The sequence below is a fragment of the Nansenia antarctica genome, assembly GCF_963989245.1.
Source record: "Nansenia antarctica genome assembly, chromosome: 12".
NCBI lineage: Eukaryota > Metazoa > Chordata > Actinopteri > Argentiniformes > Microstomatidae > Nansenia > Nansenia antarctica.
The window spans coordinates 17,481,855-17,507,059 of NC_137682.1; the positions used below are offsets into that span (position 1 = coordinate 17,481,855).

General features: G+C 45.4%; 1 protein-coding gene across 1 annotated transcript; it reads right to left on the minus strand.

Moving 5' to 3' along the window:
- Window positions 1-2,782: 2,782 nt before the first annotated feature.
- mybl1 (v-myb avian myeloblastosis viral oncogene homolog-like 1) lies at window positions 2,783-16,925 on the minus strand (the record flags this gene model as incomplete). Its single annotated transcript, XM_080543599.1, has 16 exons — window positions 2,783-2,911; window positions 3,392-3,556; window positions 3,840-3,944; window positions 4,489-4,623; window positions 4,887-5,001; window positions 5,148-5,290; window positions 5,441-5,920; window positions 6,185-6,424; window positions 7,651-7,761; window positions 9,018-9,095; window positions 9,523-9,724; window positions 10,553-10,773; window positions 12,762-12,854; window positions 13,323-13,394; window positions 13,842-13,944; window positions 16,903-16,925. 16 exons carry the CDS (start codon window positions 16,923-16,925, stop codon window positions 2,783-2,785), a joined length of 2,415 nt encoding a protein of 804 aa, XP_080399725.1.
- Window positions 16,926-25,205: the final 8,280 nt, after the last annotated feature.

The window sequence follows — 25,205 nt, forward strand, 5'->3', positions numbered from 1 at the left end:
TGAATACAATGGCAGTTGGCAGGAATTCTATGGTACCTTGGTTATTATGATGTCTGCAGAAAATACTGTAAAATGTAAAACAGAACATATTGTAAGTGTTCAACTGTGATTAATGTAGTACAAACTTGATGAATGAAGTCCAGCATATTGTGTTTTGCTGCATGCATAACTATGACAACAACTGCAACTATACATGTACTCGATTCCCTCATAGCCTAGGGTTAGATGGCTGAAGTGTTAACACACAAACATATTACTTCAACAGAGGACCTCCAAACAGGACAAAAAAACAAACATAGTCAAAAGTCAAAGCAACAAAACAGTACATGTAACAAACATACTGTATATACATATTTAACTGTTAAGACATGTCTCAACCCAAAATTTATTATTTATAAATGCCATGCTCTTAAGCAGAAAACGCAGTCAGAGTAGTGTATAACGCTGTTCTGGGAACCTCTGAGGAGGATGTGCTACAGCACACGCGTGGTGTCTGATCTTTCCACATGATCTCCCTGACAAGATTCCCTTCTTATTCCCACCAGCACGCCTAATTCTGGCTAATCCAGATCAATCCAGATTATGAAAGCCTGAAGGAAAGGAACCTGGCTAAAAAGGACCATGCCGTGGGGTGTCTCTGACCTGCTCCGTGTTTACTTCTTCATTGATCCACTAAGGGAAATGAATCCCATTCGAACGACTTCATTACACCTGTACATGCTTATGGGATTTGGTCATTTATGTCCTCATGTTATTTCATATGGGAGCACAGTAGCCTCCTATAGCAACTGTAGATGGAGATAGACATGCTTCTGTGTCTGGCCTACATGCCTCTATCTGGCTCTCACTAGCAGCTAACACGCACTGCTGTCACACAGCGGTAAACATCCAAGCCCAGCAACAGAGCATTGTCTCTTAACAATCTATGTCAAACAGCTCAATATTTACATGTCAGTGTTCAATCGTCACATGTAGTGAGACATTCATCTAACGCCACTGGGTGTTTATAAAAAACACACACACTCACACAAAAAACGGGCTACATCATCATTAGCACACACAAATGAACGAACCAACACTTAAACAATGAGAAAAGTGCAATTTGCCTATGATTAGAGGTCGGAGATGGAATCCAGCTACCTACAGAGAAAAACACTTGTTCTACCAATATCTACAACAGTGATAGATCTACGCAATGGTAATGTACTAGTTTTGTCCAATCAAAATAGAAAACAAACATGAATTCTGGGATTTTGGAATCGATGTAGTCATGTTATTTCAAACGGTAGTACAGTAGCCTCCTAGAGCATCTGGAGATGGAGATATGCTTCTGTGTCTGGCCTGCTTCTCCATGCTTCTATCTATTCTTTCTATTTTCTATTAAAGAAAACAAAGATGAAAAAAAAAATGCAATGAAATGAAATTTGTGGCAGTACTCGTTTACTTCTAATTTGAAGAAATGATGTGAAAGGTAGCCCAATCCTTTTTTATAGAGTGAAACAAATATAATTATTCAACAATTTCTCTTACATTTTTAGAAAATAAATAAATTAGTAGACATTTAATAAATAGAACCTACAGCCTTCACACAAACGGAACATCCCTCTCAACGACACGCTTGTTCTCGAACACTGACGACAGGAGCACTGTGGTCCGTACCAAACATGGAGACTGAAGGCCTCTGTACATCCTTCCCTCATCGTCACCATCAAGGATGTAAACAGCCAAACTGGCCTTTGATCAAAGCTGTGGGTAAATATGAGTTTTAGGCTGTCTATCAGCAAAGGTAGATTTCTCAATGGAAATTTCAGGTTTTCAATTTACAATTATATTAATATCTAAGCTTTCGAGCTGATAATAAATAAAAGAAGAAAAAACAAGCAAAAATAATAAAAATAATAAAAATAAGTATAAAGGTACCCTTCCATTCTGAGCTTCTTTGCAGTTTTCATGCTATGAAATACATTCAACATGATGACATTCAAATGTCTCGACTTGAGACCGCAAAAGGAAATGACGTGGCCTTGGGACAGAGACGTGATGTTTAGAGATGTTAGTCGTGTCACAAGTGCTATCCAGTTAACCCTAAACACTGGTCAATTCTCTGCAGCCAACCTACGGTAACTCAGTAGTGCAATACTGACAGCGTCCTTTCTTCTTCTCATAAGACTTCATAACAGTTTTAGCGTCCTCCACAATAAATGGTAGTTCTACAAACAAGCAGGAGGATATACGTGTAATGTTACATCATAAAAATGCCATTTTTCTTATGTTTTTTCTCTCTCCGTTTAAACAATATATTAACAATATAAAACTCAAAAGCAGCCACTGCTACTGCTAAAACAGTCTATTTCTACAGCTTACTGTGTGCGCAGGTTGTTTCAACATCTAGTAGAAACATCTTAGAAAAAATCTAGTACTCCTTATCTGGACACAACTGTTACATGGCTAGGACAACAGTTTATTTGTGTTCAAAACAAGAAAACAGAAAACAAACCCAACAATGGCTAGCAAAATCACACTTGAGGACAAGAGAGTACTTGGGCAGTGACCTAGAAAAAGAATGGCGAGGGCCCTTATCTTTTGTGTTAAAGTACTCTGCCACAACACGTTGGGGTGTTCACTCACAGTGTTTTAGAAATATGTCTTTTAAAAAAAACATTAATTTTAGTTGCCTAGAACGGATTGTCTAGAAAGTTGTTAGTAGAGTCTTGGGCCTGGGGTTGCCATAGTGACCACGGTGGACGGGGGCGTAGTGTGAATCGCGGAGAGGGTTGCGGTCTCAGAGGACGAGGGCCCTCGAGGTGCAGCCGGAGGACGGGTAGGCACTCAGGTACTGACGGGCCTGCTCTGTCATGATCAGCTGGTCCTCCGTCTTCCCATAAACCACTGCTTCCCACTCGCTCTTCACCTGCAGGAGAGAGGAGAGCAATATGGGTTTGTTTGAAACACACTGAGGGAATAATGCGTACTACTCAACACTTAAGTACCCAACACCCTGTGGCCATGTGACAACGCCACACTGATCTTGTCGCTCTAACGTTTGTGAAAGAGGGTTTATTAGATAATAGCTCACTGAAAGAGGCCATGTTTGTTTGACTGGGGACCAGCTAAACCCAACGTCCATTACAGTGTCTCTCTCCCTAAGATCATACTGTAGGGCGTTAACTGATTTGACTGAACATGGAGGTCATCTTTCCTCTTGAGGTATAAAAGATGGCCTCTCCTATGGAATTATTGAGAATCCTAAAACAATCTGCACCAGTGGTGAGTAACATGTTTTTTGAAGTACAGTAGACCAACATACAGCACTATAGCAATGTATTTCCTGTCTTTTGCAGCCATAACTTCTCACTTAAAATGTAGTTTGGGGTCATTAATAGATAAGAACCTGAACAGAGGCGGTTCTGTGGGTCTTCTTGCCGCGGGGGCTGGGGAGGCGCCGCAGGGGGGTGCAGGACCCTTTCTTCCCAGACGACAGAGAGCAGTTATGTACCTCTCTCTCAGGGAGAGGGGACATAAGTAAGGAGCTGGTCAGAAGACTGTCCTCTTGGACCTGGTGAAAGAGGGGGGGGGGGAAACATTCATTTATTATTTTGAGCCTATTTGAGCCCAGATTGGTTATCACATTGACGTTGGTAGTGGGTATTGTACAAGGCTTGTACAAGTCATTTTCACAATACTGCACATGTTCAAAAAAGCAAGAAAGCACACACCATAGTTTGGTGAGGTGCAGGCTGGCAGGGGAAATAAAAAAAGAACCTTTTGAGAATTGAATTGAACTCATTGATATAAAATCAGTCACGTCGGATCGAGAGTGTGTGGCTCTGTGTACAAACCTGTGCGTTATTGAGTTGGTCCTGGAAGAGCTGGACGTTCAGACAGTCTTTCCCCCAGGAGTCCAACACCAGGGACTTGCGCACCTTCCTGGCAGGGCCGTCCAACTGGCAACACACAAGACTCAGACTGTTAGACCCTGTTATGGTGCAACAGTGTTGCTGTTTAACACTTAATCAGCCATCACCCCTGTGAGTAAAAAAAAAACTATTGTATCTTTGCACTCTATCAAATTTCAAGGACCCTCCTTTCATGACTTTTCTTAGATATGTGCGTTCTACCAGCCAGTATCCTTACATTTTCAAAATCACTTCAGGATAAGCTAATCTAAATCTATTTTGCAGTTTTTCTGTGTAGGAAGCAGGCTAATTTACAAGCGGCCAACTAGTGGTCGTTGTGTGTAAATGGCAGAATCCCATTGTAAAGAGGCAGTGAGGCATTGTTTAACCGAGGCAGCTCTTTTAGTAGGTAAAAACGCACACGAGGTTCTAGTGTTAAACGGTTATATTCGTTTTGTTGGATATAGTGTGAAGAGGGAGTGAGGACCAAATCATTAGAAAACATATTTTGTTATATGGCCGTCGTTTTTCCAAGTAAGCTTCTTAAGACCAGAAGGGTCTTTGAGTTGTATGTGGTTATGTGAAGACGTACGTCGTGTTTCCATGTCCTGAACTGCAGGTTGCAGGTCTCTGCAGGTCTCTGCAGGTCTCTGGTGAAGATGTCTGACCCTGTCTCCTGCTTCATCACCTCCCTGATGTCCTCCTCCAGAAAGGCCAGGGGCTGAGGCTGGAGCACAGAGATAATACACACACACATGAGCACACGCGCACACACACACGCACGTGCCCGGGCACACACACACACACACACATACGCACGCACACACGCACACACATGAGCACATGCACACATGTGTACACGCCCACACACATGCACACGCCTATGCCCACACCCACGTACACACGCACACTCACGCACACTCACGCACACACACACACACACACACACGCACACACACCGTTAGAAACATAGACTAACACGACACTTACCACCATCTTTAGCGGCCCATGCATCTTCTCTTGAGCGGCCAGAGCGTTTTTAAAAGGTGTCGGAGTCCTGGGTGTCAGGCCCAAAATGGACTTACGGATCTTAGGGGTCCTGAAACTGAGAGAGAGAGCAACTGTTACAACCCCGTTTCAACGTTTCAACCACCTCCACAGGCAAAAACAGAACATATGAGACAGTCTAGTCTAGTGTAGGAAACATAACAGAACTCTGTACTTGTAACTAGTTGTAGTTGACTCTCTCACCCAGCATTCTCCTTCTGGTGTTTGGGCGTGGTCTCTTTCTGAAAGGGCGTGTTGAGGAGACCCTTCTGTCCACACACTGGGGTGGAGGTGAGGGCTGGGTTGTCCAGGTTCAGATGCTGCTCACCCCCTGATATGTTGAAGAACTGGGGGAATACAATGACCGTGACAGTTAAGAGAGGGGGATCTCGGTCACAACGTTTCGATTGCGAGCTGACAAGCATAAAGCCGTTGGGATCTTAAACACACGTCCACCTCACCCCAACTATCGAGGAATACGGCTTCGCGCGTCGTACCTGGGAGGGGGAGAAAGGGAGGCCTTTGGTGGGAGTGTTCTTGGGCGAGTTGGTGCCGGCGTCTACGAAGGAAGGGCCGATCCTGCCACACGTGGGGGATTGATCCCCCCTCTCTCTCCTCTTCTTCCTCCCCACGGACGGCAGGCCGGTCTTGGACATGTTGATGTGGGGGGGGGTGTGGAGGTTGGTGGGGGTGTGGAGGATGTTGGTGGGGGTGTGGAGGTTGGTGGGGGTGTGGAGGATGTTGGTGGGGGTGTGGAGGTTGCCCTTGCCCTGGCCCAGTGGGGCACAGTGCTTGCCGAGGGCAGTGATGGAGGAGGAGGGGGGGGGTTCCACTGTGTACACCATGCACTCTGCGGTGGTCCTCTCCTGGGGTGTGTAGCCCCCCCCCTGTGTGTGTTTCGGGGGGGTCCCCACTTCAGACAGGTCAAAGCTGTCCACGTCACCCCACGCCGCAGAGTCCTGCAGAGCCAGACACATCTGCAATGGATTTATAATACATCCACGTTCTGGGTCTGGCACTAGTATTTGAATACGCGCGCGCGCGCACACACACACACACACACACACACACACACACACACACACACACACACACACACACACACACGCACACACACACACACACACACACACACACTCACACACACACACACACACACACTCACACACACTCCCATGTCCATACACAAGCACACAAACATATACACACACACACCGACACACACAGACACACACGCTCACCGAGTCGATGAGCTCCATCGTCTCGGCGAACTCAGGGATGGTCTGCAGGGTGGAGAGCACGGCGCTGGCCTCCACTGACAGGAACTTGCTGGGGGAGACGTGGAGCTGAACCGGGGGGCCCCGGCCCTCCTCTGTCCCCCTCCAGCCTGGAGCCTCCGCCAGCTCCTCCAGACTACTGCTGCTGGTGGTCATGGTGTCGTCGCACACGCTGTCGGACCAGCTGGAGTAGCCCTCCACGTTCTGGGGGACGGGAAACTGGGGTTAGGTGGGTGTCGCTCAGAGACGCTCGAGGTGGCGGCATGACTCCATTTGGCCTTATGAAGTTTCTTCTTTTAAGTTCTTGAGGTACGCTACGCTATGAAAGTTCACATCATGAGCATCAGAGTTCCTTGGTGTTGCATAAAAAAAACTAAAAAACAGCAAAAGACCTGTCCTTTCATAGCGTGTTCAATTTAACTTAAACCATATCCCTCAAGAGAAACTTCATTAGGCTCAGAGACACACAGAGGGTTTATGGTCACCAGTGGAGGCTGCTGGAGGCAGAAGTCCTCGCATGACTTCCTCCACCAGCCTCCCCTGAAGGTCACCCTATAGGGTCACCTGGAGACTAGGTAGCTGGGAGATGGAGAGACAGAAGGACAGGAGTGGGCACAGGATAGAACACTCAAGAGCTGAAGAGGGTTGTGGTCAGTTTGTGGTCAGTGTGTGGTCAGTGTGTGGTTCCCCATTGGGGACCATCACTGACCGTTGGTGGTCGGTGATAGGCATGGGGCAGCACCACTCCAGGGGCCTCATTTATAAAGCTTTGCGTAGAACTGGCGTAGTTTCTGTGCGTACGCATGGGTCCCAGTGTGTGTGGAGGTGCGCACATTTTCACGGCAAGTTTGTTTTTCATAAATCCCAAAATTGCAGTCAAAGTTGTGTACGCAAGCTTTATAAATGAGGCCCCAAGTGATTTTATGATTATAAAATCTAAACCACTGTTTTCTGCCATGTGCTCCTGACACAGTTTGTTCTTTTAACTTTCAGAAACCCCCCCCACAAACTGAACAGATTCAGGTGGAGATAGATGGAGGGTGGAAAAGGAAAGATGTAGGAACAGGGAGATGTGGGGGGGGGGTATGAGAAAAACTAAAACAAAAGAATGCATGTTTGGTTTTCAAACCAAGCTGTTGGCATGAGTTGCACACGAGCGGCGTGCACTACGGCGCTGCGGAGAGGGGGGCAGGAGAGGTAGTTAATGAGCGGTGGTGGGGGGGGGGGGGGGGGGGGCGGGGGTCTTGGGGCAGAGCTACTAAGCACAGATAACAGAGGTGTATGGAGGGTGGTGAGATGCATACTACAGCATCACTACAGCATACTATACTACTGTTTGTGCTCTCACACACAGACACGCACACAGACACGCACACAGACACGCGCACACACACACACACACACACGCACACTCAAGAGTGTGTCCTTACACATGGGCCACGGCACTGGGCCTGTCGTCGGACTTCGGTCTCTGCTGACATAAGTAGCAGCTCAAGTTCCTTAATTCTCTGCTCTTTGTCAGGGTCGTCGTGGCAGGACGGCTGGAATAAACACACGCGAGGGGAGGAGAGGAGGAGGAGGAGGAGAGGAGGAGGAGGAGGAGGAGAGGAGGAGGAGGAGGAGAGGAGGAGGAGAGGAGGAGGAGGAGGAGGAGGAGGAGGAGGAGAGGAAGGAGGAGGAGGAGGAGAGGAAGGAGGAGGAGGAGGAGGAGAGGAGGAGGAGGAGAGGAGGAGGAGGAGGAGGAGGAGGAGGAGAGGAGGAGGAGAGGAGGAGGAGGAGGAGGAGGAGGAGGAGGAGGAGGAGGAGGAGGAGGAGGAGAGGAGGAGGAGGAGGAGAGGAGGAGGAGGAGGAGGAGGAGGAGAGGAGGAGGAGAGGAGGAGGAGGAGGAGGAGAGGAGGAGGAGAGGAGGAGGAGGAGGAGAGGAGGAGGAGAGGAGGAGGAGGAGAGGAGGAGAGGAGGAGGAGAGGAGGAGGAGGAGGAGAGGAGGAGAGGAGGAGGAGGAGGAGAGGAGGAGGAGGAGAGGAGGAGGAGGAGGAGGAGAGGAGGAGGAGGAGGAGGAGAGGAGGAGGAGGAGAGGAGGAGGAGAGGAGGAGAGGAGGAGGAGGAGGAGGAGGAGGAGGAGGAGGAGAGGAGGAGGAGGAGGAGGAGAGGAGGAGGAGGAGGAGGAGAGGAAGGAGGGAGTGAGGAAAGAAGGCAGGGAAAAGACAACAGGTTTACTCACATTCTACCACTACTCCATACCATAATCAAAGACGAACTCGCATGTTTACACGATTTTACTCTTTTTTTTTACATCTGCATGATTTTGTTAATAGATAAAGAAGAAAAACAAAGTCAGGGTCAATCACTCAGTTGGTTGTTTGATTGAGAGAGTGATTAATGGGGAAGAACAGATAGAAAGGTAGAACAGTGGGGAAGTGGAGGAACGAGACAGGGCGGTGGAGGGGACGGGGCCAGGGTTAGAGGTGGGCCCGGGCCAGACTCTTGGCGCTGCCCCTTTAAGGCAGTGGGCACGTAAACGTCTCTGATCCATTCATCTGGAGGTGCTGCTTCACATTAGTATTTTCCGAATATTTATGGAGGTGTTGTCATAGGTTACAGGAATGACGCACACACCCCCACACCCCCCCGAGAGAAAACCGAGTCGTTCCAACAACGGATTGGTCCAGAACCAGTTTGGTTTTGCCCTTAAACAGAGATTTTTGGATCAGCTCTGCCGGCATCACTCCAAACCTCTGGTATTTAGAGCAACAAAAGGAAACACGTTGGGAGTCAGTGGATCAGCTCTTCCACCTACCAATAAGAAGCTGGAGGATGTATCTGGGATGCTGTCCATCAGCTGTCCACTGTGAGGGCCGTAGGGGTACGCACCAAGCTACAACACACACGCAGGAACAGGAACACAGGAACAGCCAAAACACATGAAAACCAAGCTCTCGCAAAACTAGCTAGAAATCAACAAGCGCAGTATTCTCTAAAAGAAATCTCTTTTCAAGTCAATCCAATCCAATTGGTGGCCTGGGGTGGACCCACTCCTCCTTACTTTTCTGTCTTTCTTCACTATCTCTATCCAATAAAATTTAAAATTTAAAAATGTACAAATATATATAGAAGAGCGGGACTGCCCCACTCAACAAAAAAAACAACTTTTAAACAAAATAACCCAACGGAATGGAACTGAAAGTCTGTTCATCCCCACTGTTGGTGGTAGTAGCATAAAGCTCTGTTGACATGAGTGGACCTAAGACCTAAACGACATCAAACTCAAACTGAGCTGCATGGCTACTGGCTAGGATGCCCACCTGCGTTGGTGGTCCTATCATGGCCAGAGGGCTGTGCCCCCGGTGGGAGGTCTCCGCTGAGGGGACACAGGGCCTGTGGTGGCGTCTCTTCACCCCTCCGTGCTCCGAGCTGAACCCCCTGCAGGCTTCCTGGAGGTAGCCCTCCGACTCCACCTTCCTCCTCATGGTGGAGTTCCAGTGGTTCTTGATGGAGTTGTCCGTCCTGAGGGGGACGTGGGGAGGATGAGGAGATGAGAGGAGTGGTCTGACTGCTTCAACATAATGGTTTGGTACTAAACAGCTCAAAGGAATGAGCGTTCCATCTGTCCAGTTTCTACATTTAAGTCAGCAATTTAGTGGTTTGATACAGTGGTTGTTGAATGCTTACAATTTGTTTGACATTTTTTACATTTAGCAGGCGCTTTTATCCAAAGCGAAGTATATTTGTCTAAAGTAAGTGATAATCATCTTCTATACAGTCATCATAAGAAAAAACTAATCTATGCTAGAACCAGGGGCCACTGGGAGTCACAATGCTAGAAGAAGGAAGAATTTATTTTTCTTTTCTTTTCTTTCTTTCTTTTACAGTAGAGGAACTGCACAGGGGGTGAAGAGGATTTTTTTATATATTAGCATTTTTTGCCAAAACCTCATACATGAGGTTTACATACATCATAATGAGTATTTTTCGCTATCCTCTATTTTTCAACTAGATCCAAAGCTAGGCAACACTTATGCCAGGATCATCAGACTACACAAATTCAGCCTGATTTTTTAAAATGTAATTGCTGTTAACCAAACAGTTGGTGGTTCGATCTCACCCAGGGACAAAGTATTTTCAGTTATTCTCTATTTTTCAACTAGACCCACGTGCGTGCGTGCGTGCGTGCGTGCGTGCGTGCGTGCGTGCGTGCGTGCGTGCGTGCGTGCGTGCGTGCGTGCGTGCGTGCGTGCGTGCGTGCGTGCGTGCGTGCGTGCGTGCGTGCGTGCGTGCGTGCGTGCGTGCGTGCGTGCGTGCGTGCGTGCGTGCGTGCGTGCGTGTGTGTGTTACCTTCCAGGCAGTAGCTTGGAGATCTCTGCCCAGCGGTTGCCCAGGCGTTTGTGGGCATCGTAGATGATGCCGTCCTCTTCCTGGGTCCAGGAGGACTTCTTCACCTCGGGGTTGAGGTGGTTGTGCCAGCGCTCACGACACTGCTTACCAATGCGCCCCTGCAGGTGCTTTGCAATCACCGACCAGCGCTTGGGGCCATACTTGTGTACCAGGTCAATCACCTGTCCGCACATACATACAGACACACACACACACACACACACACACAGACACACACGCACACACACACACACACACACACACACACAGACACACACGCACACACACACACACACACACACAGACACACACGCACACACACACACGCACACACACACACACACACACACATGCACACATGCACACATGCACACATGCACACACACACACACACACACACACACACAGACACACACACACACACACACACACACACACACACACACACAAAGAAAAGACTGAAAATTAGGGACTACATTTGGGTTGGGACTTACAAGGCAAAGTGAACACCAATAACTGTAGGTATCTATTACAACCTTATGGACCTAAATGTGAGAAAAGGCCCCACTCCAATCCCTTAGTGCACACAGAGAGCAGGCAGTTCTCCAGACCTCTAAAAGACCACTGTGCCACCACTGACAAGACCCATGAGAATACCAAGAATGCAGCGTCGGAAGTAGAGCTGGTATGCTGCCCCTCTCACCGGTTGAGAATTCTTAGCCATAAACAAAACACACTTTTATCTGAATGCGTATCTTACTACAGGATCATGTCTCTCCAATGTGCCAAGGCAAAAACAATCCTGGATTTCTCCCAGAGATGAGGCCTGCATGTCGGACACCATTCTTAACATTCTTAGAGGCAGGGCGTCATGAAGTTCCATTTGATGGAATGCATTGTTCCAGCATTCCAGCTATGAGAGACATTAACCCTCCAGTCCAGTCCAAGGAGGCACTGGGCTCTGGATCAGGGAGACTTGGAACGTCTGAGTTATTTTAGGCACCAGGTAGTGGGGCTTACTGTATGCACTGCCAATGAAAACGCATGCAGGGGCTATGAAAGGGGGAAGCAAAGTTCAATAAGAACCAGTACTGTGCAGTATGTGCACATGTTCAGTTCAATGTTCTAGTTAAGAAAACAATTAAATGATTCTATTATCAGATACATGAGTATTGTGGTGTTATTAGTATTACGTATTAGCTGCATTCATGTACACTATATGGACGAAAGTATTGGGACAGCCGAACATCACACCCATGTGCTTGTTGAACTTCTCATTTCAAAACCATGGGCATTAATATGGAGTTGGTCCCACCTTTGCTGCTCTAACAGCTTCCACTCTTCTGGGAAGACTTTCTACTAGATTTTAGAATGTGGTTGTGGTGATTTGCTCCCATTCAGCTACAAGAGCATTAAGGATGTCGGGCACTGATGCTGGGCGAGATGGACTGGCTCGCAGTTGGCATTCCAATTCAAAAACCCAAAGGTGTTTGATGGGGTTGAGGTCAGAGCTCTGTGCGCAGGCCAGTCAAGTTCTCCCCGACCAAACTCGGCAAACCATGTCATTATGGACCTCACTTTGTGTACGGGGGCATTGTCATGCTGAAACTGGAAAGGGCCTTCCCCAAACTGTTGCCACAAAGTTGGAAGCATACCATTCTCTAGACTCGCATTGTATGCTGTATCATTAAGATTTCCCTTCACTGGAACTAAGGGGCCTAGCCCAAACCATGAAAACAGCCCCAGACCATAATTGTGTCCACATACCTTTGTCCATATACTGTATCATTGTACTCTGCACAGCATTTTGCGCAATTGAAGCCACTGTAAAATCCTGCACTTTATTACTTTATCAATGTAGGGTTACGTTTTTACTTACTTATTATTATTATTGTGTTATTATTATTATAATTATTATGTATTAGTTGCATTCATGTATCTGACTTATTCTGACATGGGTTGTTGCCTGTAACGCCCTCATCCTGCCCTCTCCCCTCCACACTCCTCTCGTGTGACTGTCCTCATCCTCCCTCTCCCCTCCACTATCCTTCATTCCCCCACCTCCCCCCCTCTCTCTCCCCTTCCACCCATCCACCGTCCTTCCTCCCCCCCCCCCCCCCCCCCCTTCCCTCCCCCGTCCCAGGTTGGAGGAACACCCATCTCGTCTTACCTTCTGATCCTCCTCTTTTGTCCAGGGTCCTTTCACCAGCTCCGGGTTGAGCACCTTCTGCCAGCGGTGCTGACACTGTCCATCTGTCCTCCCCTGCGACACACACACACACACACACACACACAAAGAAGACCACCTCAATTCACCACACCTGCAGCTGTCCCACACCCCTATTATCTTCAACAACAAGCCCCCTTCCCCTCCTCTCTCGATAGAACCACCACACCAGTCAACACACTTGTGACGGGCCCCTGGTCTTATCCTAACCACAAACTCTCTCTTAAAAACCCAGCCCAAGTGGGGGAGAATGTTAACTATGTGCTAAATGACCCAAAGAGAACAAGCAAGAAAAAAGTAGCCTCATGGTTCAACATGACAGTACTGTAGTGGCTGTGTAACTGTGTGACGGCGGGATGACTAACGTGCACTGCGTCTCATACTTTCGCAAAATAACGTGGCACGTTAGGTTTAGGAATTTCAGCTTAAATATTAATCACACAAGACTTTGTACAATCACACCGTGTTCTAACAGTGTGGGTCATGGCATACTAGGTCACTTACTGGGAAATAATTTGCTACTAGTTTCCAAGAGTCTGTTCCGTGCTGCTCCACCTGCTTTTTAAGCCTCTCGTCCTGGAGACAGAGAGGACGGAGAGAGAGAGTAGAGAAGGAGAGAGAGAGAGAGGGGAGAGGGAGAGCAGGGAGACACACAGACAGTGAGGAGCCAATCTTCCTGGGCAGTTTCCTTTATCTAGTAGGCTAGCAACTCAGTAAAGTAGACGCCCCGTCCACTTCCCTTTCTGCAGAGGGAAATTGAGTGCTTCTCTCCATATGATAGCAAGATTGCAATGGACTGTTCACACATACAGACATTCTTCATAAATGTCACCACTATAACATTTGTAATCAAACAAACTGTCAGACAGTTTCAAGTAATGATGGTGTGTGGTGGTGCAACAAGCTAATAATAATACAACCCATACTCAGACATTCTACAACGACATAGGCCTACACAAACACTCACCACATAAAAACACACTCAACATAACAGGTAGGTCCACTTATGCCTTATAGAATTACCTCGTCCCGAGACCATTTGACTTTGCACAGTGTCTTCTTGTCTTTAGTCTTGTCCCTACTCTCAGGGTCGTCTGTGGAGTGAAGTTCTTCATCGTCGTCCTCACTGGAAGAAACAGAGAGAGAGGGGCAGGGAGGGAGGGAGGGAGGGAGGGAGGATAGAGAGAGAGAAATTTAGAGGGAGAAAATAACAAAACAAAACTACAAAAATGTAATCTAAACGATCTATCAATCAATTATATACCAGTTCCACTAACATAGCCAACACAGCCATGAAGGTAAAATATAATGTTGACATAATGAGCGAGAGCAATACTTCAGTGTTGACTCACAGAACATCATTACAGAACATCATTACACCGAAAAAGACCGGAAAAAAAGGAACAGTAGATCATTCAGCCCACAGCCTCACACACAAAGTCACGGTGCCAACAACACTCGTAGCTGATTAGATGCAACTGCCCTGACATTTTTTTCGATAACAAACTGTGAAGTATGGATTGACCAGGCAGCATCGGTGGAAGAGGATTAAGCTAGCGTGTTTGCAGAGCAGAAGGGAACACGCTGAGCTTCCTACTAAGCGGGACATTCCTGACCATAATTAGAGGAGCGGTCCCTGCTAGATCAGACATCGTGATGCCCACTCTCACTTTGCCAGTCTCTGTGTCCTCCTGGGCCCTGTTGTTATAAGGTAGGCTAGCTAGAACAAACACGTTTAGCTGGCCTTTTTAGGGCCAACTTCCACATTTTCTCACAACCACTTGTTGCCTACACTGGCAATGTTAGTAAAGTAGGTCTGACTCCAGCTTTCAAGACACTAACTTAATACTCCATTAATTGAAATAGCTTTAGGAGACACGTCTGGCAGTGAACCCCCCCTTCTTCAGGCATTCCTACTGTATGCAGGAGAGTGTGCCTTGTTGCTGGGCAACACTTCCTTCATGGCGTCACATTGGACCAGGGTAGAAAATCTAATAAACAGGGGTGAATGACTAGAAGACAGCGGTTGCCATGGGTTACCCGTGAGCAAAACCAGCATGTCCACGCCGCACCAACGGCTGTGAGGAGGGCAGACCGAAACTATTCTAGAATAAAGCTGATACGGGACAGCTGCAAGAGAAAACTCTGGAGCGGGTTGTTGTTGCCCTAATTGTATTTCTGCAGTACTGTAAATATGTATGTAAGGGGTCATGAATGCACAGAGAAAGAGATTGACTAAACGTGCTCGTTTGTCTAAACTACACTGGCAAGGCTGTGTGTGTACACACACACACACACACACACACACACACACAAACTGGAGACACACACAGCCTCCCACAGGTCTTCTGTCCGACTGGCCTGTGATGAAAGGGCTTCTTCAGTGGTCGCAATTGAATTTCAGTGTAATTCCCTCACTACAGGAAAGAGGCGGTGGAAATGGGTCTGGATCCCGGGCTGAGAGGGGGGGGGGGGGGGTGAGGTGCTCCCACATCAACAGGCTCTTTCTACTCCAGAGGTGTGTGTGAGGCACTGTCCGGGGGGAAGAGGAGGCGTCAGCCCGGGGTGTGGCCAAGCTAATAGCAGGCCCCTGCCGCCTTAACGGTCCACGCTGAAGTTTCAAAAACCCACACTGGAGGATTCGCATGTTCCTGACTTGATTTCTTTACATAAATTATCTGGCCGAATAATGTGGCCTGCCTGAGCCAGAACTGTTGAAGTCCACTCATTCCCTTCATGTTCCGTTTCAGAGAAATAACTGTAATGCCTGTGGGTGTTGGCAAACACACGCACAAATATTTCAAAATCAAACTCCGGATGAAGGAAATTGCAATAGAGCAGCGGGTAGATCTTGTCCGTCGTGTGCTTTCTCCCACTCAAACTTGAACTTGCATCTGAGCATGTGAAAAGCAGAGAGAAGACCACCCCCCCCCCCACCATAGCGCTCCCCTCGCAGCCCCCAGATGGGGCACACAGAGGGGGTAGGGGGTAGGGGACACACAGAGGGGGTAGCGGACACAGAGGGGGGTAGGAGTAGGGGACACACACGCGCCACTGAGCTGTTCATTCAAGGAGAAATTACGTCATTGTCATGTTTGCATGTTTAAGGTTGATGACAAGGCTCCAATCAGCTCATAAATCAATAGTTAATTGACCCATGTATAGGCTGAAACTCATGAATGCTTAAAGCACACTGCCTCACAATTTCAATATGCATAACTAATTCAATATGGCATAATAATAAGTTCACATTTTATTGATTTTTGTCCTTGCTGACACACTCTGGGTAAACGGAGTGATAAAGAAAAAACAGTTTCTCTTTACTCTGAAACACCCATATTTCCATTTACCCTGCTATAAACAAGAACTACATAAGGAGTTGAACTGAGACCTATGCTTCATGAGGCCAAGATAGAGCAAGCTCTCTCTGCTTAGAAATTCTGCAACTCTGATTGTCTCAGTTTATCGAGTCTGCAGTGTTTAGGTTAGCATAGCCTCTGAAAATTTAAGTGTGATGAATTGGAGAGCGAAACTTACTAGAGACCAAGGCAGTTATATATGATAACTCCCTGGCTACACGAATTAACCACAAATAATTCAAATAAGCGAATATCTCTATTTATTTATTTATGTATGTATGTAAGTATGCATGTATGTATGAACCATACATCATTACACATTTAGGAAATGACATGATTAACAGCGGAGGGCCTATTATTGTTTGTGCTGTCATATGCGCACGCGGATGAAGCTACAATGTTTTACTAAGGTGTGAAGTAGTTTGATCAAACAAGTCATTAATAAACAACATCAAGTATTGTAACCATTTTAAAGGCTTTACATGTATTCACTTTTTGCAAAGCTCCAGCTCGTCGCCCACTGCCACGCCACAGGAGCAGGTGCATGTGATGTGTCAAAGATCAACGTGACATATGGCCTCGCCACTTGTCTAGATCACCAATGTATCCATATTGTAGTCGTTCTCTTGCAACAATCATTTTCACAACGAAATGTTTACATGACCAAACGAATGCTTTTGGTAAAGCAATGAATGACAAGAGAACTTATAACTTAGATGACCCACCTGCGCGATTTCATGTTGGCCATAATGACAGCTAGCAAGTCCAAAGCTTTTCAAAGAAGAGATCTCTATTGAAAGTCGGTCTAGAATCCATATAAACTCAAATGTGGTATATCGACAGTTATCCATACACGTCGCTGTCAGTCATTGTCCAGTTTCTTTTGCGACAGCCCCAAAAAAAAGTGCATTCTTTTGCCGGCTAGCGTTTCAGCTCCACGTCAAACTCCCTTCTACTGTACATGAGTGTAATCATTGGTCCATTATCCTTCCAAAAAACACTGTATGATCTACCAGCTGCAAGTTGCCACGATGAGTACAATGTCAATAGCCGATCTTAGGCTGCATCCTGCATGAGATCCACATATTGATCTTGCTGATGCCTTGCCTTGTACACCTCCCAGTAGTCTGAACTTCTATTTGTTATTTTCGCATTCAGATTTTTCCATCCCGCCGAATCTCGCGCCCAGCCTCCTTCCAGCACGGTGTTTGAATCTGCGCAGGCGGCCTCGTCTCTGATTGGTCCGAAAGGGGGGAGCGCTCCTCCACTAATATTAAATATAAAGGCGCCTGTCCATTTGAGCGCAAATGCTTGATGACATTTAATCAGCCCGCTGCAGCCACCATCACATAATCCCCACGCATTATGCCAATATTATAACTAGATTACAAAATGTAAATATTATTTTCACAGTGTTGTTTTGCTATTTATGAAATTGCTGCAATCCTGTCAAGCTCTGATCATTTATGCAGATAATCGGCCACTTTTTTTTTTTACATGAATGTTATTGAATAAAGCATGTTTGAAATTTAAAACAACACATATATATGTTATGATCATTATTATTATTACTATGATGATTATGATTATGATGATCCATATTATTATTAGTAGTAGCAGTAGTAGTATTATTATTATTATTATTATTATTATTACTACAATTACTATCGTTCTTATTCTTATTCTTATTGGATGCAGGCACACAGTACTGCATGTGTGATAGAAAACGTTTCAAGTGGTGTCTTGATGACACCTTGTGGAGAAATGTTCTATGACGGTAAAATTTAGATTATTTTCGGTAAACTCTTCCCAAACGAAAGACGAGGTTACTGGAATCTTCCAGCTACATATCATATGATTTGGATAATCCTTTTGATGGTGACATTGTTGTTGTTGGCCAACTTTCCCCCACACATAGTAGTACATAGGCCTAGTACAATACGAGTGAAACTACACTTAACATGGAAAGAAGCGTGGCAGTCAGAGGGCACATTCTTTCAGCATGATGAGTGGGCTCTGTCCACTTGTGCTTTATGTGAGTTTCTGGCAGATGAGTCAATATTTCCTGGAGGGGCAAGACATGTACAGTATTTTCTTGGCAGTTGTCCATCCAGCCTCCTGATGCCCACCACTCAAAGACTGAAAAAACGTGTTCTACTGTATGTCTTTATTGAGAGAGAGAGAGAGAGAGAGAGAGAGAGAGAGAGAGAGAGAGAGAGAGAGAGAGAGAGAGAGAGAGAGAGAGAGAGAGAGAGAGAGAGAGAGAGAGAGAGAGAGAGAGAGAGAGAGAGAGAGAGAGAGAGAGAGAGAGAGAGAGAGAGAGAGAGAGAGAGAGAGAGCTGTCCACCCCATTGAATGGCACATGGGAGGAATATAGTATAGTAGTAGTTTTAGTTGTGGCAATACTAACTTTGCACCACTAGAGTGTGCTGTTGAACCACCTTTCCATCTCAATGTGTTCATCTGTCTTGAAGTGTGCGGCGGTCCCGTGACTCATTTCATTGGAACTTCCAGGACAAACGTCTTGATGTTTCCTGCTTTTGGCAGACTTGTCAGAAGCTCTCGATGGGTGGTAGAAAGTACAGCCCGTGGTGCCTTTGAACGGTTGAGCAGGACGTTTGCCATAGGTATAACCCTTTCCAACCGGTGTTGATTTTTATTATTTACAAATTCCTTTGCCTGGAGACTGACACGTCATTGGAGTTTAGTCGGATGAAAAATCCGACAATATAAGGTAAGTTTGCACACTTGTTGAGTTTTATGCAACTCAATGTTCATAATTAACCCAGTGCAGCTTAGCAAATATTTTAGCCTTATTTAGGCTCCATCTTCACGTTCAGAGCTGTTGCAAAAATGGAGAGATTACGTAATTTTTCTTCAGCTAGAAGAAGTAAGTGCCTGTGTTTTGGTAACTGAAAACAAGAAGTTCTGCAGTAAAACTCGCTCGCTCAAGTTTTCCCCAACTCACAAATCGTTTTCCACCAACAACTTTTTGGAAAAGCCTCTCTCTTTCCTGTGTCTGTACATGACTGCATTTTTGTTCCAACTTCCTTTTCTCTCTCCAGCCTTATTTAGGGTTAGGCCATCAGTGTACATCTGGTGGGGCTTTTCTACCTTTAATCACACGTGAGTGGTAATGCTTTGGTCCATGTTGAGGCTTCAATTGTGTCATGGGATTGTACAGGGTGTTTAGAAGGACTGTCAGTGACCACTTGTGTTTATTTTTTTTATTTTTTTTTTGCAGGAATGTGCACACAGTCGTGACGTTAGAATTATAAGGTTCTATCTCCATTTTTGTCAAAATTGATTTTTTTTACATAATCTGATCCATTAGGTGTTTATTAATGCCTGTGTGGTGTTCTTTTTAAAATGTTGACATTTTTGAGTTAGTAATTAATAAAATACAAAGGTTCCATCTCACAGAACATAATGGAATGTAAACACTTTGACTCTCAATATCTCTAAACTGCCCTAAACGGAGATAGAACCTTATCATTCTAAGCTCACGCACTGCATAGATAGCCAAGCAACTGAATCTGTGGTTCAGCAACTAAACTGTTCTCTGAATACATATATACATATATATACCCCTATTAAGTCATGATTTTGATATATTCTCTTTGCTTGAGTGATGGTGATATTGACCTTTCAAACCTGTTTCAAGTCAACCTTTGTTTTGCCATTAAATGTAGCTATGAGAACGGTAGGTGAATCTAACTGGGTGAAATAAAAGTAACTTACAGTAGCAGACAGTCGTAGACTATAATGGCCAAGGACACTCATGCATGATGCATTCGGTCCCAATACACCAATGTCAATACAACTCCTTCTCTATGCTCTGTTTTCTATATGGCATTCAGCTTTAGGTCATGAAAGTCTTTTGATAAACATTGGCCTTGTATCTGCGATACAGCAGAGAGGGCCAGTGTGTAGGACGCTGGTTGTTAGCTGGCTCTAGCCAGTGTTGTGTGTAAGCTGGAGGTCTGAGTCGACTCTGGACTGCCGGATTTCAGCATTAGTCCAGACTGAGTCTCACACTTCCTCTGTAACACTTCCTTTTTTTACATTTTTTAATTACATTTTTGTCACCTTCAACCTCTGTGGAGGCACCAGTTAACTCATTGAGAGAATGGAGGTCTATTAGCAGTGACACCTCAGAGTGATAAGGCTACCTCGGTGATAGAACTATCCCACACTATTGAGGTTATTACACAGTGGAAGTGATGCGCAATCCTCTCCGTTGTCGTCATCATTTCAACACCATGGTTTTTATGTTGTTGTGGATGCTGTTATTTTGCACTCTATTGATACTCTTCAGTTCCAGCACCTCAGCAAGCCTGATCACGGGGGATGAGCGGTGGTATTTTCACTCCACCATGGTTGTATACTAACAGAGGGCCCTGGGGTGTCCCCAGTGTGGGGCAATTCATCTGAGGGATGCATGCCTAGCTGTGCTTTCACTTCTGTTTCTCATTAGGTTCCTGACCTACGTCCAGAGACTAATAGACTGCAGAGCGCTCATACAAATTCCGCCATTGAAATTGTCCAACATCCTCAGAGGATTGTCTATAGGCAAGGGTGTGTGTGTGTGTGTGTGTGTGTGTGTGTGTGTGAACAATCCAGGAAGTAGGCTATTTCTGATCCTGCATAGTAGCATATTTGTGCCTGTCAGCACATGTTAATTCAAGCCCTGATGTTGTACACTTGGAAGGTCTTGTGACCAGCGATGTATGCTGTGTGCCTGCTCGATATGGCTCTTTCTATTGTAGACCGGCTATCCGCTTACCTCAACTGAATTTAATCTGCACGCCCAATCTCGTGATTATTAATGAGTGTCAGGGGCAGTTCTGTGTACAGGACCAAATTGTGAAATTCGTCAGAGCATATCAAATTGGGTGTCAAATGAAATCGAAGGGTCTATATTGTTTGGAAATGAAGTGAGAGATACATTTCCGTCATAAGAATAAGGATAAGCATGGAAGTAAGAGAACAGGTGTAAGAAAACATCTAGCCTACCCTGTTCCAGAAAAAGTATTTAACGGTAAACATCAAACATCCATTTATGTTCAAGTATAGACACATTAGACAGTCAACTAATATCAACACAGATTTAGTTTTTTTTTTTAAATGGTTTGGCTTCTGTAAGTTTAAGAATCATTGCCCAGTCTCTGGACATTCTGTATTCAAAACCCACATAAGTGTGGGATATTGTAAAAAAAAAATGTCTGTGCCTCATGAGGAGTGAGGATAATGAAAGTTAACAGTAAGTAAGAAGTATAGGTAGACAAACCAATATAGGCTATAGGTAGACATTTCTACTGATATCAATTTAGTTTATTCATTAATAAGTTATTAAAACTGGTCATTTTGTTACCAAATCTCACATACTGTATGTAGCGCAGGTAACTTCCATTGAGAATGATAATATGCATGTTGCACACTTTTTGTGCACTGACACATATGGTGTGGTGTTCCTAAGACAGATTTTTAGGATCCTTCCCACACCAGTTGCAGACAATAAGAATGTTTTTAGTTTTGCAGAGATCTCTGAGGCAAACTAGGAGGAGATATTTGAATCTAATTTGGAGCAGATATTTAACAGAGTTTTGGGGAAACTTGGTTACATAAACCACCTTTTTTTCAGTTGGAATTGTTAGTTGTCCTTAGAGTTGTATGGTTTGTTAAACTTTGCTGTCAAGTGTTTTTGTTTGGCATGTTTGAAAGTGAAAACAATTATTATATTACTGTGGAATTGCCCTTTACTTGTGATTTTGGTTTGTGGTTGTGGTTTCTTTAGGATTTTATGTTAGCATTCCTAATGAAGGAGTCGACCTAGGCTGTGGTATAGGTCACTGGAATGTTAAAAAGCCGGTTCTGGCTAGTGACGTTTAATCATTTAACCATGCTTAAATGAATGAGATACAAGCACAGGTGTGTCTGTGTCTGTGTCTGTGTCTGTGTCTGTGTCTGTCTCTGTCTCTGTCTCTGTCTCTGTCTCTATGTAACAAATCCCTTTTCCAGACAGTCCAATGGCCTCTGCTCTTCTCTGTTCTGTTAGGGGAGGACGTTTGCAACTGAAGGTTCCTCAGATTGCACTTGTGCATTTTAAGAAGGTCTCTCTCTTTCCTTAGTACTACGTGAGCTGAATGAGACTCACAGTCAGTCACGACATTTAGTACAACACAGTCAACTGTGGTCGGAGAGGAGAGGAGCATGTTAGAGACAACAGCACTGAGCCGAAACAACTTAACATGCTAGCTGACCTCACTATCAAACAAAGAACGAGTCATGGCACCAGACAAAGAGCTTTGTCTTAACAGGAAAACAGACCTGACATGATAAACGTCAGATGTATGCCTCAACAAAATTGAATGAACATAATATTTGATCAATACAATTTTAGGAGATGTCCTCATAGGCTACAAAGGACAGAATGAACTCTGTTTAAGGAGACACTTCCGTTCTGACTGGTCTCAGCGGTGACTTCCTCAGGTCCCCACCTAGGCGGCGTGCCTCAGAACTTCAAATATCTGCAGAAGGTTATCTAAAAATACCCCCACACACTGTTAGCAGCCAGGGAGAATGTCAGTGACTCAGTGTGTGAGCGTGTGTGTGTGTGTGTGGGGGGGGGGGCAAGAGTGTGTGAGTTGCATGCGAGAGAGGAGCAGGAGGGGGAGGCTGCACAGCTCTGGGTCCTGTCCCTCCTGGGGGGAGAAGTGGGGTTAACTCAGGAGACGGGGCAGTGGGATGACTACAGTTTGGAGAGTGGGAGATATGAGAAGGGGGGAAGAGATAAGAGGGGTTGAGGAGAGGGGTTATCTAGCTAGGTGGAGAGGTGGTGGAGATCAATGAAAGTGAAAGATGAGAAGCGAGGTAATTGAAGGCAGGGAGGGGGAGAGGGGTAAGAAGGGAAAAAAAGAGTAGGAGGCCTAGAGAGACAAGAGGAGGTCAGGGGAGGTGTAGGGCTAGCCCCATCCACACATAAGAGCTTTCCCAATAAATTCCATGTAAAATCCTTGTATTTTTATTTATATCAAAATAATAAAACAAGGAAAAAGGCCTTGTGCAAAAATGTGGGAACCCTGTCAGCTAGTACTCTGTAACTCCTCCTCGGGCAACTATAACAGCTTGCAAATGCTTCCTGTTTGACAGCTAAGAGTCATTCAATTCTGGGGAATTTTTCCCCATTCTTCCTGGCTGAACACTTCTAGCTCAGACATATTCTTTGGCCTTCTTGCATGCACGGCATGTTTGAGATCTCTCCACAGATTTTAAATAATTTTTAAAAGTCTGGGGACTGTGATGGCCATTCCAAAACCTTCATCTGTATTTCCTGGAGGTGGTACTTGGTTGATTTTGAGGTATGCTTTGGGTCATTGTCTTGCTGGAATACCCAATCTCTCTTCAACTTCAATTTCTGGACTGACCTACGAACAATAGCCTCTGGAATATCTTGATATTTGATATTCCTTCCAGCCGCACAATATTGTCTGTCCCCCAGCTGCTACACAACCCCAAAGCATAATGGATCCACCTCCATGCTTAACAGTTGGCAATGTGTTCTTCTCTACAAATGCTTCACCCTTTTTTCTCCAAACATACCTTCTTTGGTTGTGGCAAAAAATGTTAATTTTGTTTTTGTCCGTCCAAAGCACATTGTTCCAATAGGCTTCAGGTGTCTCAATGTTTTCTTTTGTGTACTTCAGACGCTTAATTTTGTGTTGAGGTTGTAGGAAAGGCTTCTTTCTGGCGACTCTGCCATGTAGGTCTTTGTTGTTTAAGGTACGCTGGTATTGTTGTCCTGTGAACAACTAGATCGGTGTCTGCTACTCTTTTTTGCAGCTCTTGTGCAGTGATGTGTGGGTTCTTCTGAGCATTTCTCACCAGATCTCAGGCCATTTTATCTGAAAAATGTCTTGGTCATCCAGATCTTGCCTTGACTTCAATTGTTCCATTTATTTTATTTTATTATGTTTCTGACAATGGAAATGGGTAGTTTGAAACGTTGCAAGACTTTTTTGTAGCCTTCTCCTTGATGGTGGAAGTGAACTATCTTGATTCTGACATCCTTGGACAACTGTTTAGAGGAACCCATGGTTTTTAACACCAGACACAACAGCCACCGCAGTCAGATACTTTAGAAGGCATGGAGTTACTTCAGAATATATAGGCCTAGTTCAACCCAGGAATTATACCTGACTCATTGAAGCCTTGCAGAAAGGTGTAGTGTTCAGGTTTGCTTTCAATCACTTGGAGATTAATTGTAACAGACATTTAAACCAGGGGTGCCCAAATGTTTGCACCCCACTGTACTTAGCTAGATTACTTACTTATTAAATGCACATTTGTGATATGTTTACGCAGTCCACACCAGTGGCATTTCTAGTCAGTCCCTTGCTTCAACTGTGCTTACTCAGGCCGACAATACAGTGTGCGCTGTTCTATTCCGTCTGTTTATTGTTACTAGCAATTATGTCTAATTGAGTTAACTCGTAGTATGCTTACCGTCACCAAGTTCTCCCATACTGTACCTTTGGACTAGTGTAGTATATTTAGCCTATATCAACGGTAATCAAGTGCTTTAGTTGGCGAGCGAACTTTAAATACATATAAAACTGAGTTATGATCACTATTGCGTATGTAATTGACACACACCCAACTGTGCCTGAACAAAGGCCGTAGCAACTGCTGCTCTTCCCCTCATATGGCAGTCTCACACGCCTGTCTCGTTCGAATTCACGTCTACTACATCCCAGTTCTGCATCCAGTTGAATGCGTGAAGTAAGCCTAGTTCATGCAAATCCAGGAATGTCATTGACACAATACGGGAATTGTAGGGCATTTAGCTCATGTGTGAACGGCGAAAATCACAGGCGGTCCCGGGTTGAGATTTTATGTAATTTACAGGGAACTGTGTGTGAAAAGGGCTTTCTGGCTGCCTAGGCAGAGGGAGGCTTGCTGTGTGGTTGTTGATGTTGCAGCTCATTGACCCCAGTGTGGGCTCTCCACAGTCACGCTGAAACATCTC